General features: G+C 33.4%; 2 protein-coding genes across 4 annotated transcripts; both read right to left on the bottom strand.

Moving 5' to 3' along the window:
* Positions 1 to 245: 245 nt before the first annotated feature.
* Positions 246 to 6607, bottom strand: LOC145578676 (ethanolamine-phosphate cytidylyltransferase-like). Of its 2 annotated transcripts, none has more exons than XM_081635970.1 (10): positions 6406 to 6607; positions 4959 to 5369; positions 4232 to 4467; positions 3719 to 3894; positions 2909 to 2980; positions 2325 to 2392; positions 1779 to 1899; positions 1137 to 1202; positions 914 to 1036; positions 246 to 825 (listed from the first exon to the last, which is right to left on the bottom strand). In XM_081635970.1, the coding sequence occupies exons 2-10, from the start codon at positions 5309 to 5311 to the stop codon at positions 754 to 756; spliced, it is 1287 nt and encodes a 428-aa protein (XP_081492096.1). In that variant the 5' UTR covers positions 5312 to 5369; positions 6406 to 6607; the 3' UTR covers positions 246 to 753. The 2 variants fall into 2 exon arrangements, with proteins under 2 accessions (XP_081492096.1, XP_081492097.1); XM_081635971.1 differs by lacking the exon at positions 6406 to 6607 and adding an exon at positions 6170 to 6316.
* Positions 6608 to 8370: 1763 nt separating this feature from the next.
* On the bottom strand, positions 8371 to 13444 carry LOC145578674 (protein OSB3, chloroplastic/mitochondrial-like). Of its 2 annotated transcripts, XM_081635968.1 has the most exons (4): positions 13050 to 13444; positions 10906 to 11044; positions 8872 to 9010; positions 8371 to 8726 (listed from the first exon to the last, which is right to left on the bottom strand). In XM_081635968.1, the coding sequence occupies exons 1-3, from the start codon at positions 13361 to 13363 to the stop codon at positions 8900 to 8902; spliced, it is 564 nt and encodes a 187-aa protein (XP_081492094.1). In that variant the 5' UTR covers positions 13364 to 13444; the 3' UTR covers positions 8371 to 8726; positions 8872 to 8899. The 2 variants fall into 2 exon arrangements, with proteins under 2 accessions (XP_081492094.1, XP_081492095.1); XM_081635969.1 differs by lacking the exons at positions 8371 to 8726; positions 8872 to 9010 and adding an exon at positions 9903 to 10441.
* Between the last annotated feature and the right edge of the window lie 4996 nt (positions 13445 to 18440).

Genomic DNA, 18440 nt, shown 5'->3' with positions numbered 1-18440 from the left:
TTATAAAAAATTGAGTGCAACCCAAAGTTTTCAAGCAAGGAAATCAAGGACTAGGTGTAAAACTGCAAAATGCATCATACTATCATGTAGTTCAGTGAGCCTGAGAAATGGTTAATTTGTTATCTGTTCAGCATAAACACATTAGCTTATGGTTCAGCTGTATTTGAATGAGTCAATAAATTTTACTACGTAACAAAAACGCAGTAGCTTTATCAACTTGAGCATATTACTCCATCCAACAAAAGAGAGTTAAAAGAATGAGTCTTCATGGTAGATAAATAATACAAATACAAGACTAAATAGGGCCTGAAAGGGTGTAAAATCCCCACAAAACAAAGGGAAGAAAAGAAGTAAAAAGAAAAGAAAAATAAATTAAAAAAATAAAAATAAAAAATTCCCTAAACTCAGTAGAGATACACAACAAAACTTCCTCCTTGCAGAGTGAGTGAACTTTCACGATTATAATATAAATATAAATACGAGCTGCATATTCTGCTAATAGATAATTGAGGATGTACAGCATTACCACTGACGACTTAGCAATGAGAGAGAGGCGGAGAGAGGACGACCAGGTTGTTAGGCAACTCAAGGTAGCCTAGGTTCAATCAATGACTTGGCTTGCTATCTTCTTTCTCGAGCTATTTGCTTTGAGCCTATCCACGAGTATCTATCTGCAAACTATACAAGCATTTCTAAGCCTGTTCTGGGGAGGCTTGCATCGATGGAGGTATGTCTAATGACATTTAGGGAGTCTCAGTCTCCCGACACATATGTCTTCTGTTCATAGTATTTCTTCTCACTTTGCACCTTCTTAAGGTTTCGTTTCTGCACAGATGGAAATATGATGGGATGATTTGAATCTCTGAAAGAAAGAATGAAAGAGTTTTGATTATATTATGATGTATGAATGTACCTTGTAGATTTCATGATTGGTGATAATTCTTTGAGCCACAGAAGACGTAGTTATGTTTTGGGGGCTTTCCATCATCCTGAAAATACCCATACTCTTGGGCACTGCATAGGGATCAACATCTCCCTGAAATACACAGGATTGAAATAGTTCAGGCTCAGGTTCGTGTTTTTATTTCAAATGTAGCTTTTGATTAATTATGAGCAGTACATCAAGAAGAGCTTACATTAATTAAAGGATTAGCCTCCGATATTGTTCCATGTACAACTAAACAAATGTTGAAGGTTGTTACCTGCTTCCCATTGCACCGAAAAGACTTGGTGTTAGAATAATGTCTCACAAAATAGAAATGGATCAACAAATCTAAGAAATAGTAAACTGGTTGCTTCGATGAAGTCATTATATTGTTGAATTCATTTACTTGTTGCCAACATAGATAACACAAATAATCCCATCAAACAACTAGTAGGAATGATACTGTGTTTACTCAGCTGTTACAATCTTACTTTCTCTACTGCTAAAGAAGCATAGGAGTTAACCAGGAAATTCAATTATGTGTAAAAAAAACAAACCCAACACTTCCTAGCTTCTTTAATACTTCAGAATTTCTTGGAAATAACTGGGTATTTACAGTTTCACATTAATGTTAGCTTGTACCTATAAAGCAAACTTACAATTTCCTTGAGATCTCAGTGACTATGAATTAGTGATTTCTAATTACAAAAATTACAGGCAAAGAATAGGGCTGTTGGAAAATTCAATAAAATGGAGCAAATTTTCCAATTATTGAGATCTAACTAAAGTTTTCTCAAAAGTTAAAATAATTAAACTAAAACGAATGAAATAACTGAGATGAAAGAGAACAAACCATGTCCGAAGTGACCTCCCACGGTGAACCCATGATGATTTCATCAACATAACGACAACCCAATACACTGAGACTGCGCTCATGTAAATTCATCAATGGATATCCTGGCCCCCGAATTTCACTGCAAGGAACAAGGACCATTTATTTTCTGAAGATCAGCCAAGGGAAAAGGAGTATTCAACATTTTGATGTTTCTAAATCTTTATGTTTTCTCGTTATAAAAGACAAGGAATCTCTTTTCAAGGACTCTCATCTTAAATAACATAAAATAACTACTGCGGAACATCATTAAGAAACCATGTAGTCAATGTATTAGACACTATTACAAAATAAAATACTACCTCCGTTTCATATTATATGCAACAATTAGACATTTTTCCTCTCTACTTTATGTCAAATCGTTGCAAATAATATGAAACGGAGGTAGTAGAAGTTTTGACTCTAGCAGTCCTATAATATCTGACATCAGCTTACCAGGTAGATGAAACCAAAGTGTATCTTAATCTAATTACAATGAAAGAATAGATAGGATAAGAAACAAGATACCTGACAGTTTGGTCTGTGTAAATGCCAACAAGTAAGAAATCTCCAAGCTGTCGAGCAGCTCTAAGTATCTGTATGCATAGGAAGAAACACTAAGCGCTTGCAATCATAAGACACAACGGAGAAAGTCCAGCAGTGAAAACATGAAAAGACAAAAGTAAATATGTTTTCATGAAGATAAACCATCAAATAACAAAGGAAAAACAACAATAGAACATGCAGCTGTCTCCCAATTATTGATCAAAGCAATACCCATAAATTAGATAAATTCTCTGCAAACTCAAACTAAATAAACTCTATGAAATCACTGTTTTTTCTGATTTGTTATATGTCCAATGTTTGCAGAGAATACTCGGTTATTAAAAAGGCCCTTAATCAAGCTTCCAAACTAATTTCTCAAGAAAGCTACTTTGTTTAAGTCTTTGAGCATCATATAATCATATATCCAGCACAAATAATTAAAGCAGTAAAACAAAGCATTATTTTCACATTTTAAAAAGCATAAGCATGGAAAAATAAGTAAATGCAGTAATCTTCGAAGAATCATGAACATCAGAAATTGCAGAATAAGGGAATATATGATTCACCTCGACATGTCCAGCATGGAAAAGATCAAATGCTCCATCAATATACACAACACGAGCATTTGGTCCCGGCCCCTGCAATCATAATTCAGATGAAAATGCAATATTATAATTAAGACCAAGCGTTTTCATTTTTTTTATAGGGGGCAAGAATTGGAAAAGGCAGTAAGAATTGGCGCAAGGACTAAGAGGAAGTTGAAAAAATCATTCCCAAAACACTAATCACTTAAAATGATGCCTAAAGAACAGATCAAATTATTTGGCAATTTATACATGCTAGCTTACTACAGTTAAGAAAGGGTATAGATATATATTATTGTATACATAGGGGTTCAGAAAGGTCAACAAGAACCTATTATTAATAAAGGATATGGTCAGCATTATATTTATATATAGCTTGCATAAAGCCACGAAGACATTATCATTCTTTTCTTAATCAAGGTAGCTCAATACATTTTCTGGTAGAACGCCCCTTTAGCCTGCTAGGTATTTCTACTGGTATATGCTTGTAGAGTTTAGCAGTAAAGATCACAATACACCAGAAGAGTACCCACAGCTTAGAAGGTAGACAAAACTAAAGACATTAAGAGATACCCCTGCATTTCTTCACACTTTTGTACTATTCAAAGCGTAGGTTTTAGCCAGATTCTTCATCATGCAAGGTCCTTAAAATGGTAAGCCTTTCCAGTTTCCACTTATACATTCTTTTTCCAATTTCTTCAGGATTTTGTAACGAAAGTAATAAATCCTATTTGATTCAGAAAGCAATATAAATGGGAATAAAAAAATCACCACTATAATAACTTTAGATACCTTCCCATTTGAGAACTGCACAATGCGCCTGGAGGTGGGAAGAAAATGAGATAAATGACCAACTGTAGGCTGCTTTATCTTAGCGACTTGCTTAACGCCACAAGATTCCTGATGTGAAGTCAGACCATCACTATCTTTTTGAGCACTGTGATCTCGACCAGTAAGAAGTATCCTTCCTACATATACGTGAAACATCATGCATTAAAATCAACTACAATTCAAAGGCATCAGGTCTCTCTTTCTCTCTCACAGCAAGCAGATCAGTTCCATCCTGCCCCCTTGGTCTATTGTTCACAATGGATAGTTTGGAGCACATCAGATACATGGCTAGAGATGCACAGGAGTAGAAGCTAATCCACTCCGTACAACATATTGTAGAAATCATAAAGAAACCAGATAAACCAACCCATATGTGTAGTAATCTATACCAACTGCCGACTGCTAGAGTCTCTCTTTTTAGCTGAAAATTACACTTTTAATCTGTCATTTGGAGGGAAATAAAAGAAATAATACCTACAATGTCTGTGCTTGAAACTCCTTCTGTACGTTTGATTTGTTTGTAGCGGCCAGCTTTCTTCGCCAATGCATAAGCATCAGTGCCATCAGGTAGTAAGCAAGGATCATCACCATGTATGATATAGTCAATTTTGTACTCTTTAAAGAGAGTTTTCATAAACAGCTCAGTAATTTCATAGGGAGCATTAGGAATGACTTCGTCGACCCATTTTAACCCACCAACCAGTGCCAACCTGAAAGTTGACTTGATTTAGAGCACTGAGGCAGCAGCAATGAGTAGCATTAAAGACCCAAAAATAACCAAGACAAATGATTCGTAACACTGAATTCCTAGCATCCAACTACTGGTACACGAATTTTCATGAAATATGTAATTTTACTTAAGTCTTCTGAAACGTCTTTTTATCCTAACAAATCAGGTAACAGTTTGCAGGAAAATGGATTTATAGGAAGCCACTAAATCCCGACATTGAATCTGTACACTTAAGAGTAATAAATGAAAGTGAGTCATGACACAAACTTTATATGGTAAATTAATTCACGGAGAGATGATCAGTATATAATCACTGGACCTCTTAACTTACGACAATTGGTTACAAACACATAACTTCTTTCTTCTAAATAAAATCAATGATGACGAGTACATGACTATGATATAGCCATATCGGCCATTAGCAATTAACAAATGACATATAATCATTAACAACGATTTTATGTCGATTACCTTTCTTCCATAGACAACACTGGAGGCCCTTTGTTAGCCAAAATTTCTTCATCGCTAACAACTCCTACAACTAATTCATCTCCTAGAGCCTTTGCTTGCCTCAGTGCATTTGCATGACCATAATGCATCAAATCAAAGCATCCATCCATGTACACTCTGACACGTTTCTTCTCATGTGCACACTTTTTCAAAATACCAAAACCAGGACACATATAAGGCAGATAATGAACTCCAATCCCGCCAAAGTAGCTGGTCGATAAACCGAGTAGAGCTGCTGTGATCATTATTCCTCCAAATACATGCGGGTAGTAGCAAACTCCATCCCAAATCCAACTATGATTTTCGTATTCCATTGTAAAAATACCCAGATGGCCCCGGGACCCTGGGTCTACTAGATGATAATGAACAAAACTGCAACAACAATATTCAGTTTTTTTTGTCAGAATACTAGAAACTGAATAAAAAAACTTATATGCTTATACATCATGATTCATGAAATATCATAATCAGCTAGCATTTTAATGTTATTGCTTTACAAGTAATTGAACATAGTTACAAAAGGAAATATCAACAAGTCGATATACTACTATATTTAAAGAGAATTAAGATTCGAAACACGTGGAATATATACTAGCAATCAGCATTACATATTCTTCCAAAACTGTTGGTGCAATATCCCATATAAGTAGAGTGGTTAATATTTCAGAGATTCATATAGTTAAAGTTATATATATGTCATAACTAATACTCCATAAAATGAAAAATGTGCAAGGTGACTGAACATTGATTTAGCAGTGAATCAGAATCAACAAGTAGTAAAATTTTCTGCATTCACATCACAACAAACATCAATTCAGCAGAAGAATTCACAAAAGACAGTTGCAATTTGAACGATTCATCACATTACAGCATAAGTGCATAACCTGAAATCGAATTTAGAGAAAAAAAAAATCCTCAAATTAACATAATTTCCACTGAAATTAAGAGCTCAGCTGCCAAATTTTGATGACAAAACCTAAAATTCAAACTAAAAACGGCTAAAAATGTCCATCAAATCAGAAAAACAAATCAGAAAATTCTACTCCTAAAATTTATCAATAAACAAAATTAAACCATCACATTCTCAATCCAACAAAACTCACCATGCAAAAATGTAAGATCAATAATTCAACAAAAAAAAAATTACAATACACAAACAAATCAACAAGTACCTGGACAAGATCAGATCGAAAACACCCAACAATGAAAAACACAAATCTTACACAAATACAACAACCCCACAAAAATTTACGATCTGGGTATTATAGAATCACACAAAAAATATAAAGATTGAGCCTTTTTTCCAGTAAAAAAAAAAAAAAAAAAAAAAAAAAAAAAAAAAAAAAAAAAAAAAAAAAAAAAGGCAAAAAAGGTGGAAACTTTAATGAAAATCGAACAAATTCTTTACCTCTTTTCCCTTTTCCCGCTTTGCCGAAATTATTTCTGACCACTTTAATGTTGTGCGCCTAGAAATTAAGCAAAAGAAATCCTCTTCAAAAAGGTTGATTTTTGATTGATAGTTTTGATACCGTCAGATTTGGGAGAAATGAATAAATGGGAAGCCAATAAATAAATATATACGTCTTCTTCAACTTGGTCAATTAAAAACAAATTACTTGGTCTAATACTTGAAATATATGCAAATACTATATAGTGATATAATATATGGTATTAAATTAAAAAATATAAATGTGTATAATATATGGTTTAATTTCCTGAAGTATTGGCAAAGTGGAAGTTGTAAATGAGAAATTTGTTAGAGTTGTTCTGTTGTATGAAAACGAAAAGTATTGAGGTGCCGGTGAGATTCTGCAGATGAAATAATTTTTTTTAGTTGATACATTGGACCACGCTGGATGCGTCAACTTGAGTATTCAATGCTCAAGAATCTTTTTTTTTTTTTTTTTCTTTTTCTCAAAACTGGACTTTGGTTCGATGACGGGTTGTAGCTAATTTAGGACCTGTTTCGATTTACTGAAAACAATTGAAGTGAACTGATTACGGCTGAATTGAACTGAATAGAGCTGAAATCAATTGTTTATGAGAGAAGGAAATTGGAAACTAAACTGATTGGAGTTGAATTGAAATTAAGCTAAATAGAACAGGTCCTTAATCAGTAAAAGTCTTGATCTTCTGGGATATTGGGATGATATTTTATATGGAGTATATGTGTCATCGAATTTCATCTCTTTAACGATACCTAGTGTTTCAGTTAGGCATCATTTTATCTACTTAAGTGCGTTTTATCTATTTGATTCACTTAATTATGAGTACTTGATTAAGCTTATGAGAAAGTATATGAACTAATACTTAGAATTTCAATTGTAAAATGAATCTGAGTAGCCTTTATTCATGTGATGAATTTACTTATCTCCTACCGATTATAAACCAATCATGGATTCAACTATCAACTTAAACTTTTGGTTAAGATGATCTTTTAATATCTATTATAAACTTTATTTGAGCTTATTAACCTTATCAAAAGTAGTATTGTGTACAAAGACGAAACTAGTAACCATTAATTACTGGTGCCGGAACTAAGAATCATAAGTTAAGATTCAACATTTTTTTTAATCGGTAAAGTACACGGGGAAGTAACCCTTACCCTATCATAGAAATGGAGGGATGAGGAGTCGAACCGCCAATCACTTATCTCTCCATCTCCTACTCTCTCGGTTAGGATTCAATATAATCCACTACACACACGTATACCTAATCTGCAACGAAATTTTTGAGCTACATGGGGGTTGGGGCCCGTGCCAGATTACCCTGACTTCGCCCCTAATTGTGTCCGAGACAAATTTAAAAGGACATGCTAATAGAAAAGAGAGGGAAAAAAAAAATCGGAACAAAAATTAAGAAACAGAGATAGTAATGGAGGTATAGTATGAGCTGGCAAAGTTTGTAAATAAAATATCTAGTCCGTAACGTATAAGGATTCTATGGTAAAATGGTAAGCAGTTACGCAGCAGGAGACAACGTCATGTATTTGTGGGAAATATCTGCATGGACGTTACCTGATCAGAAGCTTGACGATTGAAGTCGACGTTGTCTCAACTACCCTTTCCACGTCATTCATTACTTGTTTATCAATCACACAATTTTTGTGATTATACAGGATTTTTTTTCCTGCTTTTAAATTTTTTGAGGTGATTTTCAAAATGATAATCTTGAATCCAACCAAATGGTTCGGGTTCGTGTTCTGATTCTAAATTTCCCTCATCTCACTGTAAGATGCTGTTGCGCGACTTATTCTAGTCAGGGTTGGGAACCCCTCCTGGCCTCCTCCCAACCTCGACGAGATAGTATTTTCCCGAGCCAGTATGATACAAAAATAAAAATCAAACAATTGTTAACATATCAAGTTCAAGAATTGAAAACAAAGTTGTATACAAGTACTGTATTATCCAATCCAACACCAAAAGTTTACACCAGTTTAGTATGTACACATTGCAGGAGATGTACCTTTCTGTTTTATAATTCAAAGCCCTGCCGACTTCCCAAAGTAGCAATCATATTTTTACATCACTTTCAAATCATCTATAAATGGATAATGATCATTAATTAGACAGCATTACTTGTCCTGGATATTCTGCGATTAGTATGGCAAGAGATTTCTGTTCACGGATTTTTCTCATCGGTCCTCCTGGTTCTCAGGACAATTGCACTGCCTGTTACGAAGTATGTATTTACTTGTATGAATAAGGATTTCAGTGGCTGTTAAAATTCCTGCAAGAAAAAAATCAAAAACAAAACTAATGAGCTTCAAGCCAAACACAGTTTTACTTCATACTCCAGTTGTTATTCGAATTTCTGTATTTTTGTAAACAATAAGCCATATGTAGATGTAGTTAAGAGATAAGATAGGATTTACCAATTTAATTAGGCACGCACAGTTCATATTATGATCTGGGGTGAGGTTTCATCTTTTTTCCTCTTCTTTGATTGAAGAGGAGATGTTTCATCACTTCAGGATGGAATTGACGAACAAAATTAACATTGTGAACCATAACCTGCCACATTTAAATAGACATAGGGCAAAAGAAAAATTAATTACTCGTGAAAATTTAGAATGACAAATTATCACAAAAAGGTAATTTGGAAATATAACCTAGCGAACACAAAATCCACCCCCCTTTCCCCCCTTTAATATTAGGTGAGTGGTTGAACGAGGATGAAAAGGGCAGTACTTTTAAATGATTATAGTAAATCCTTTAGTTCTTTATATATGAAGGGTTGTACCAATGTGATAATTATTTTTGGGTACAGGGACAAATTATATAAACTAATGAAGGCAAATTACACATGAGAATTGCCTAATGCCCTAAGCTAAAGGCTCTTATTTTTTGTTGCTGAGCAAGTTCATTTGCATGCTCCAATTGATCACAAAACCTAAAGCTAACTCCTCTGCTTCTTAAAGGAAGACCACCATCTAGAAACTTAAAAAAGTGGAACAATAAATTCAGGACTCTAAAAAATGGCACGGGCTTTCACACCTCAAACCTTATCCTAACGCAGTAACGCTCATACACCCACCACCCTCCCATCCACACCCAAAACCTAACCCTTGAACCTTAGCGCAACATAAATCAGTGTGAGAGAAAGAGAGAGGAAAATGAAAAGGCAGGAAAACATACTCCCTCCTTCCCACTCCTTAAGTGATGAGATAGCTTTAAAGCTTGTCATTTCCCCACAAAAGAGCAAATAAGATTTTGAAAAATGAAGTTTTCTATTCAGCCATTGGAATCATGCATACTAAGATCTACTCCCTTTGTTCTGATATACAGGTCATTTTAACAAGTTTTACACGTGTTTGGAATCTAGCTGAAGTTGCATTGGCATTGTAAAGCGACATTTAAAATCTGTATGAATATTATTATGTAACCTATAAAGTATAATACAATATTAATATTATAAAGTGGTATTTAATATTGCATTAGTAATGTAGTATGACTTACATTTTGGATCAAAGGAAATTAGTTAAAACGAATATAATTTGAATCAGAGGAAATATATGAGAGACAAATAACATTTTGGCAGAAGAATTAGTTACAGAGCTAGTTTTTCTAAACTAGGAAGGAACTAGTATACTTACATTATACTTCGTATATATTATAATTACATAGATTAGCTCCCAGACTGTTGGCTAGGTGAAAGGCTGATAGCTCGGGATGGTCAACTGACCAGTATGCATAGTTGAGAAGCACATTGTTGGAAAAAGACATAGCATGTAGTTATACCATGGTGGATATTTCTATGCACATGGGAAAGCTTAACCTGAAACACTAAGTTTGTACATTTGGTGAGTCTAATAATGCTCCGGTGACCCTCAGTGATTCTTGTTGCGGCATTTCCACATTGATTATATTGTTCCATACTTCCATAGTATTGTGGTGTCAATAGAAAACAGCATCACAGCCTTTACAGGTTTCTAACAATAAGACCTGGTTTCAGGATTATAATTTAGTGATGGAATTGTATACTAGACAACTTAAGATATTAGTTAATCACATTACAACTTAACATGTTAGCACTTGATATGTTAAATACGTATAGTCTTGACTTTTGAGTCACAACAGAAAAAAAAAAAATAAACGAAAAAAAATACACCGTAAATTTTTTTTTTTTTTTTGGTTTCCTTCGCATTTAACTAAATCAGCCCATGAGCTTTCAAACCAATGGCCTGCCATCAGAACAGAAAGGGACCACAAGGAACATGTTGCAATTCTCATCAAATGCTAAATGCAAGTCTGAACCTCATTACTCATTAGTGACATTACATGCTTCCCATATAAAGTTAAGCATGTTATAGGTAAAGCCTATGCTCAGCACCAATTAGTTCAATTATAGCATTTGATTTGACCAAGAAAGAAATAATGTAGTCAAAAAGAGAGAAGCACAACATTACCTGGACTTTGGATTGGTAATCAGTCAAATTGATTGGCAAACGAGCTGAACTCAAGTGTCCGGCAATGTGTACATTATCATTTTCCCTCAGATGGGTAGCAGCAGTGATGGCCAAGTCACCTTCAAATATTATAGGAATCCTAGTTAAAGGGATATTAGGAAGAAAAAATTAGCCCAAAATGCACTTACATTACAATTAAGAATATATATACAAATATATCTGACAGGCACCCATTAGCTTCATAATACACACAGTAGCATAAACCTAGGAAGCACAGAAATTACAAGGAAAGCTATTTGAAACCCAGCCCATTTTCATGCTAATGAAACCTAGGAATCGCTCCAACTTGAGGTTTTCCTGTTTCCAACAATAAAAAAAGTTCCTAAAACCTGAGTCGTTTCCATGCTACATAGGCATAACCCGAACTATACATGCATATCATGTACTCATACTATGTTCTCACACCAATGCCCTTGAATATTAGAAAATGAACTGTGCCACACATTGTGTGTGTGTGTGTGTGTGTGTGTGTGTGTTTGCTATGAATTGTAATAATGTATCACAAAGAAGCCTAAGCACTTGAGGTTTAAGTCCAATACAATACAATGTCATCCAGTAAACTAAAGTGTTCTATAACCATACATCTCCATAACTATAAATTTATTCGAATTGATGATGGTGAAGTAATTGTGTGTGTGATTGTGTGGGCACACGTGTACTCATATCTAAAAGAGAGAAAGAGGGAGAATAAATCCTTATCAACCACCCTCTTTCATCACTTGAATTCCCAGTCACCACTACATCACCTTATTTCAATAATACACTAACCGGAGTATCACAATCACCAGGGATCACGGTGTATATTAACATCAAAATCTCCATCACTTCAAGCAGGAAAGTATACAGCTCAAAAGCACAGAGTAAATCAGATTAGCAATCAAACAAGCATCAAAGCATTTACGCATGTAGCCGGAGAAAGGAACATAAATAGACACAGAGGAGGTATAGGCAATGAACAACCCCACTTAAACCACTTGAACTTACACCATCCCAGCTAGAGTAGAAAGAGTGTAAACAGGTATTTCCAACCACTTGAACATACACCATTCCATCCATTTGCTAGTCTAAGGAGCCTTATTATATGACTCTCTGATGAGATTAGGAATTTCAACAAGATACCAAACCTATATTAACAGACTGTTTTTCTAACATAAACTGACACAAGCAGCAAAAACCCAATAAACCACTTAAAATTGAGACTGCAGTATAGCAACTAGTCTAACTCTCCAATCATCAAAAGCATCATACTATCTACTATCAGTTGTCCTTTCAAACTAGTCTATCGTATTCAAAACCACACTTCGCAAAGTTGCCCCTCGATTTGGTCCTGTCTAATGAGCTTTGCTTACTCATTACTCATTAGCCCCAAGTTTTAAGACTTGGATGTGACATCATTTTTGGTGGTCCCCATTAAAAATGATGTCATCAAATTCTTATTAAGACTCATTAAGACTTGCATAAATTTATCACTTTAGCCCTAAGAGTCAAATATATGACATATTATATGTAGAAAAGTGTAAAAAAAATAATAATAATAAAAATAAAAATGAGGTGGGTTCCAATCTCAAGTCTTAAGTCGAGTCTTGGAATTTCAAGATTCAACTTGAAACTTACTAGAGATTTAAGAAGAAAAATGGAAAGAGCCTTAAACATAAGTCTTAAGACACAAGATTATGATGTCGACTTGGGGCTAAACTTGACAATTGCAAAACTTGATGGTGTTTCGACTAAAGAGAACAGATTTTAGTCAGGTTACATGTTCTACAAAAAACACTCGCACATCTAGAATACAAAGTCAAAGAATTAGTCCCAAAAACATCAGAAAACCAAAGAACATACCCGAAAATCATCCTACAACAAACTCATTTATAATTGACAAAAAATCACACAATTGCTTAAAGTAAACTACATAGCTCAATCAAACACCAAAATCACACAATTTTCAATCAAAAACCAAAATACCCAATTAAAACCCATATCAAACATCAACCCAATTCAATTAAACACCATAAAAATCAACCCACAAAATCAAAAACACAAAAAGAAACAAAATTGAACATGGGATTCTGAAATTGATGAAATACCAGAGAGAATTGGAAGTAAACAAGGGTTGCCGCAGGTGAGAAATAACAGTACTAGCCCATGATTTGCCATCAGCAGAAGTGCAAATTTTTACAGGCATAGTTACAGTACCAACAAAATTGACTCTATTTACAACCTTTGGTTGGAATGGAATTTCACTTGGTCTTGCCAAGTTCTTCTCCCTGTTATCATCAATTGGGAGTTTGGTTGAGTAGGAGGAGGAGAGAGAAAATGGGTGTTGACGAATTGGGGGGATTGAAGGGAAGAAGATGGTTGATTTGGAGGTTTTGGTGAGGGTTCTGTGTAACAAGTTCATGGTGTTTGTTTTCTCAAGTTACAGAATCTCAGTTCTCATTATGCAGTTTTTTGACTTTTTTCTTTTGGGGGGGTTCGTAAATTTTCTTTAGGCTCTAAGATAGTGGGTCGTGCTGCCTTGCCGTGCCCGTTTTGTGTGGCGGGCTGAGCTTGCAACACGACATGTTTATTAAAGTGTTTGGTCACGAGTTCTTACATAATTCGAGTGTATGTAAGGTTGGAAATTTTTTCCAAATTAGATCGGGTTAGGCCGAGCCGGATTAGAAGTTAGGCTACATGTACAAGATTAATTTATACCAAACAAAATTCAGAGCTTTTACTGTGCTGCTGGCCACATCGTGTGACTAGCTAACATTCGAGTAGCCTCTCAACTAACCCCTTAAGTAACCCCTGACCGAGTAACCCCTACAAGTAACCCCTGACCGAGTAACCCTACAAGTAATCCCTGACTGAGAAATCGGGTAACCTCGAAAATACGGTGTGTCCAGCCATATATAAAAATTTGTAAACAAAATTATGTAGCTTAATGCCCACAACAACAAGGGCTTATTCTATTCACCAATTTCACTCTATTAGAAAAACAATTTTAACTTATGAAGTTATACAACGACTCAATAGCATTTGATCACTTTATGGATTCTTCTTCTACAAGATATTTCCTCAATATTTCATACTAGTAGTTACAACTTACAAGCCATTAAAATAATTTAAGTTCCTTAAGTAATCAAATTTTAACTAAATTCCATATGTTTGTTTATCCCTCTTTGTCCCACATTAGCAAAAGCACCATTATGTCTCATTGTCTCCATATACTCCCTCTATCCCTAATTGTTTGCTCCACTTTCCTTTTTAAGGTATCCCCAAAAGATTGCCCCGTATTACTTTTGACATGTTTTCCCACTTGCACTCTCTCTATCTCTCTCCTCATTGATATTTGTGTCAACCCATGTGCGCCATTTTTTGCCCAAAGCCTTAATAAAGTGGATTTATGGTTTGGGGCAAACAATTGGGGACAGAGGGAGTAATTTAAATACGAAGTACTGTATTTCATTTCAACCTTTAAGAAACAATTGGGCCTAAAGTGCAATGCTCAACGCATTAATCCAACACGCCCCATTAATTAGGACCCATTTGTTTATCCAAATCAGTCTTTTGAGTCTTGGATCAAGATGGATTTGTGTCTAGAAGTCTAGAACTAAATGTCCAATTGGTCTTATATGCATCCTTATACACCTAGGATAGGTGTAACACTAGCCCAATAAAGAAGCCCAGTTGCAAAACTTGTCCAAACGAAAACACGACCCACTTACCAACCGCCATATTTTGGATTTCAATTTATTTTTTATTTTTTTAAAAAAAAAACCATTCTACTTCTCTCTAATTAATTTTTCAAAAATTTCTGTAATCAATTTCTCTAATTTTCTATCTCCAAACTTCATTCTCTCTCATTTACATGATTTTACTTCACTAACAACTGAAAAATTAATAATGGATATACGAGAAGAGATGCAAAATCAACAGGATTATACCAAGAAAAGGTAATTTTTCACTGATTTTTGTCTGAATTTATGTGAATTTTTATTTGATTTTTCGAAATTTAGTTCTTCGAAATTTTCTGTTAATTAGCGAAGTTTTTTGTTCATATTCTTTATGCATTCACTATGGAATACAATTAATATGTTCATATTTTGAATGAGTATGTTCACTTTTTGAAATGCATGTATTCATAGATTTTATGCCTATGTTCACTTTCTAAAAAGCATGCCTATGTTCATATTTCTATTCTGAAATGCATGTATTCATATATTTTATGCCTATGTTCACTTTCTGAAAAGCTTATGTTCACTTTTAGGGAACCTAAGCATATGTTCATATTTTGCTTGATTATGTCCACTTTCTGAAATACATATGTTCATATTTTTTATGCACACGTTCACTTTCTTAAATGCTTATGTTCATATTTTGAATGCTTATGTAAACTTTCTAAAATGCTTTTGTAAACTTTTCTGAAATGTATATGTTCACTTTCTAAAATCCATATGTTCATATTTTTTATGTATATGTTCACCTTCTGAAATGCTTATGTTCATACGCATTCAAAAAATGAACCAATGCAAATGTTCATATTTTGAATGCGTATGTTCATTTTCTAAAATGCACGTATTCATATTTTTAATGCATATTCATATTTTTTATGCATGTTCATATTTTTAATCGAAATTCATACACAGATCAAATTGATCGAAGCTAACAAAATGCAATTCATATGAATTCAAAAAATCAGATAAAACCTAATCAATCGAAATTAAGCACAAAATCACCACACGATAAATCGAAATTCATACATAAAAATTATGAACAAAAAAAACACGAAGAATGAAATTTACACAAAATTCATACATAATAAATCGAAATTGATCGAAGTTAACCAAAAAAAAAACAATTGAAACTAACATAAAAAAAAACCTAATTACAAATCAACAAACAAAACACTAATCTGCATTGACGATCTCTTTGGGTATAACAATTAATTCCATGTTGTAAGAAACAAATTCAATCAAAAAAGTGAAATAAAAGTGAAAAATAATAATAATAAAAAAAAGAGGAGAGAGAAAATGAAAAGGAGAAAAATAGAGGAAAAGAAAATTATACTGAAGAGTTTGATGATAATTTGGATCAAAATTATTATAAGAAAGAAAACATATCACAAGAGAGAGAATTTAGAAGAAGGAAACAAAAAATTTAAAAAAGGAAACAAAGAGCTGTGTTGATTGATTTGAGTTTGGCCTGGTGTTGCACCTATTCTACATGCATGAGGATGCATATAAGAATATGCCCTATATGTCCATGGATCGAGTGTAGGACCCTGGTCTAACAATTTTAGACCTAGATCCGACTCATGAATCCAATCAATCTTTTATTTCTTAACTAGATTAATCTCGTACGATGCACGATTTGATCAAATAAAATATTCTAAATTTATTTATTTTTTCATATCAAAATTAAAAACAAAAATATTTACAAAACAAATAAGGAAGACAATTTTTAGAATTTGATACTAATAATAATGTAAATGACCAGAATTTTAATAAAATAAAATAAATATTACAAAACGATGACATCATTTATAGTTTTGGAGGGAAAATTTTTAATGATAACATGACATAAGTCTAGTTTTAAAATAGAATGATATCAGCGGTTGTTATTTTAGTATATGTTATTATATATATATATATTTGACGAATGTTATTATATATTGAAATTATTAATTATAAAACTACGATTATATACTCTTGAGTCTTGAGTAGGACAGTTTTAAATAGCCACAATAAAATTGTGGCTATTGTATTAAATCAAATTGCAACCGTTCATTTTTATTGACTAATGTGAACCGTTGATATATTTTTAAAAAAAATTAAAAAAAAAAAAACCAAGTTCAATTCTTATTAGTTTGACAGTTTCTGTTTCTTCTTTATTTACTCAGCATTTTCCCCCTTTACTTATCTTCAATCTTTGTTCATGATCCATGCATACTGATTGTCGTCTTCACATTATTTTTTTTCTTGAATCCACCCTTTGCTTTACTCCATTATGTTTTTAGCTTTTTATGGCTTTATTATTTCAAGCTAAATAGTTGGGAGTCTGGAAATTGATTTCAAAGAATAACACTATAACAGTTAATTAGATATTGGCATTTGCAAGTTCCATTTTTACAATGGGATAACGAAATCGTCACAATGCTATTGTGGATCCACTATTTCTATTTGCCTTTTGCGCTTAGTGATACGACATTAGATCAGAAATTCATATAGAGTTGCTTGAATTATTTGCAATATGCATCCATTCCAAAACAAAGGAAACAAAAGGAAACGATTGAAGAGAAGTAAAGGAAAAAAACTTAATAAACAAAGAAGGAACTAAAACAAAAAACTGATAAGAATGTGATAACTTTTTAATTATTTTTGTTCATTTTTTTTAAAAAAATAAAACACAAAATAAACCATATCAACAGTTTACGTTAGTTAATAGAAATGAAGGGCTATGATTTAATTTAATACAATGACAACAATTTTATTGTGGCCACTCAAAAGTCATCCCTCTTGAGTATGTGTTACATGTTCATAGCTATTTGAAAGTTGGGATAGAAATCTTTGTTATTTCTTACTCGTATGATTTTGTGTTTTCCATGTTTAAAATTTGGTCATTTATATACGCTTCATTATTCATTAACTAGTTCTACTCATGCGTTATTTTTGTTATATTCATATTGCACATAAAATCATACTAGTACAAAGAATGGAAAACTATATGGATCTAACAAGGTAGTATTTCATTAAATCAAAGTCACTTTGAATCATAAATCATATCATGTATGCTTTATTGGCTTATAATTGCCACTAATTAATATGTACTATATATCACCTTCGATAAGCACCACTAATTCCCTTACTAATTTCAACATTTAAGTCATTTTCTTTTCATGAATAATAATGGAAGCATAGTTAGGACACCAACATACTTATCATAGGGTCACTAGCTAATATGCGGCGAAAAAGCCAATTGAAATTTGAAATAGTCTTCTTATCAAGCATTAGGTAGGTACCTCCCTTTATATGAGCACGCAAAAGGTTTTAAGACGGTCGACCATAGGAGAAAGATGCTATTTGCTGCTATTCTATCTATTTGGGCATCAAGTTCGAAGAAGATCTCAGTCTACTTTCCTCTTTGCGACCTCATCACTTCAATTCAAGCGCAAACCTATTTCTTAGTCATCAGATGCCTAAACCCCACAAGGATGGTACCAATTGTTTCAAGTTTGAATAGATAGAGGACTAGCTGTTTAACTAATTTGTTTCCACATTTATCCAGCTAGCCACATTCTCAACTAGTGTTCGTTTATTGTAACTTCCACTACCTTATCTAGCTAGCCTATAAGCATAGTTGAAGTTGTGACGTTGTTTACTTAGTTTATTTAAATACTTCGTATATGACTAGCCGAGAATCTATTATATATACTTCATTGAATTTATCGTCAAATTAACTATTCTTATATGAACTCATACAAAGTATATACACAA

Source organism: Chenopodium album, chromosome 14, assembly GCF_948465745.1.
Source record: "Chenopodium album chromosome 14, dcCheAlbu1.1, whole genome shotgun sequence".
NCBI lineage: Eukaryota > Viridiplantae > Streptophyta > Magnoliopsida > Caryophyllales > Amaranthaceae > Chenopodium > Chenopodium album.
Note: the sequence above shows the minus strand (reverse complement) of the source record. Positions and strands in the feature narration are given on the sequence as shown.

Excerpts from the sequence above, each read along its gene's own strand:
- LOC145578676 (XM_081635970.1), bottom strand. The coding sequence starts at position 5,311 with ATGGAATACGAAAATCATAGTTGGATTTGGGATGGAGTTTGCTACTAC. Across the intron at positions 2,981-3,718 it reads TGCAGTTCTCAAATGGGAAG|GGGCCGGGACCAAATGCTCG; the intron begins GTATCTAAAGTT and ends TTATGATTGCAG. Across the intron at positions 2,393-2,908 it reads TCCATGCTGGACATGTCGAG|ATACTTAGAGCTGCTCGACA; the intron begins GTGAATCATATA and ends CTATGCATACAG.
- LOC145578674 (XM_081635968.1), bottom strand. The coding sequence starts at position 13,363 with ATGAACTTGTTACACAGAACCCTCACCAAAACCTCCAAATCAACCATC. Across the intron at positions 11,045-13,049 it reads TTTACTTCCAATTCTCTCTG|GATTCCTATAATATTTGAAG; the intron begins GTATTTCATCAA and ends CCCTTTAACTAG. Across the intron at positions 9,011-10,905 it reads ATTACCAATCCAAAGTCCAG|GTTATGGTTCACAATGTTAA; the intron begins GTAATGTTGTGC and ends TAAATGTGGCAG.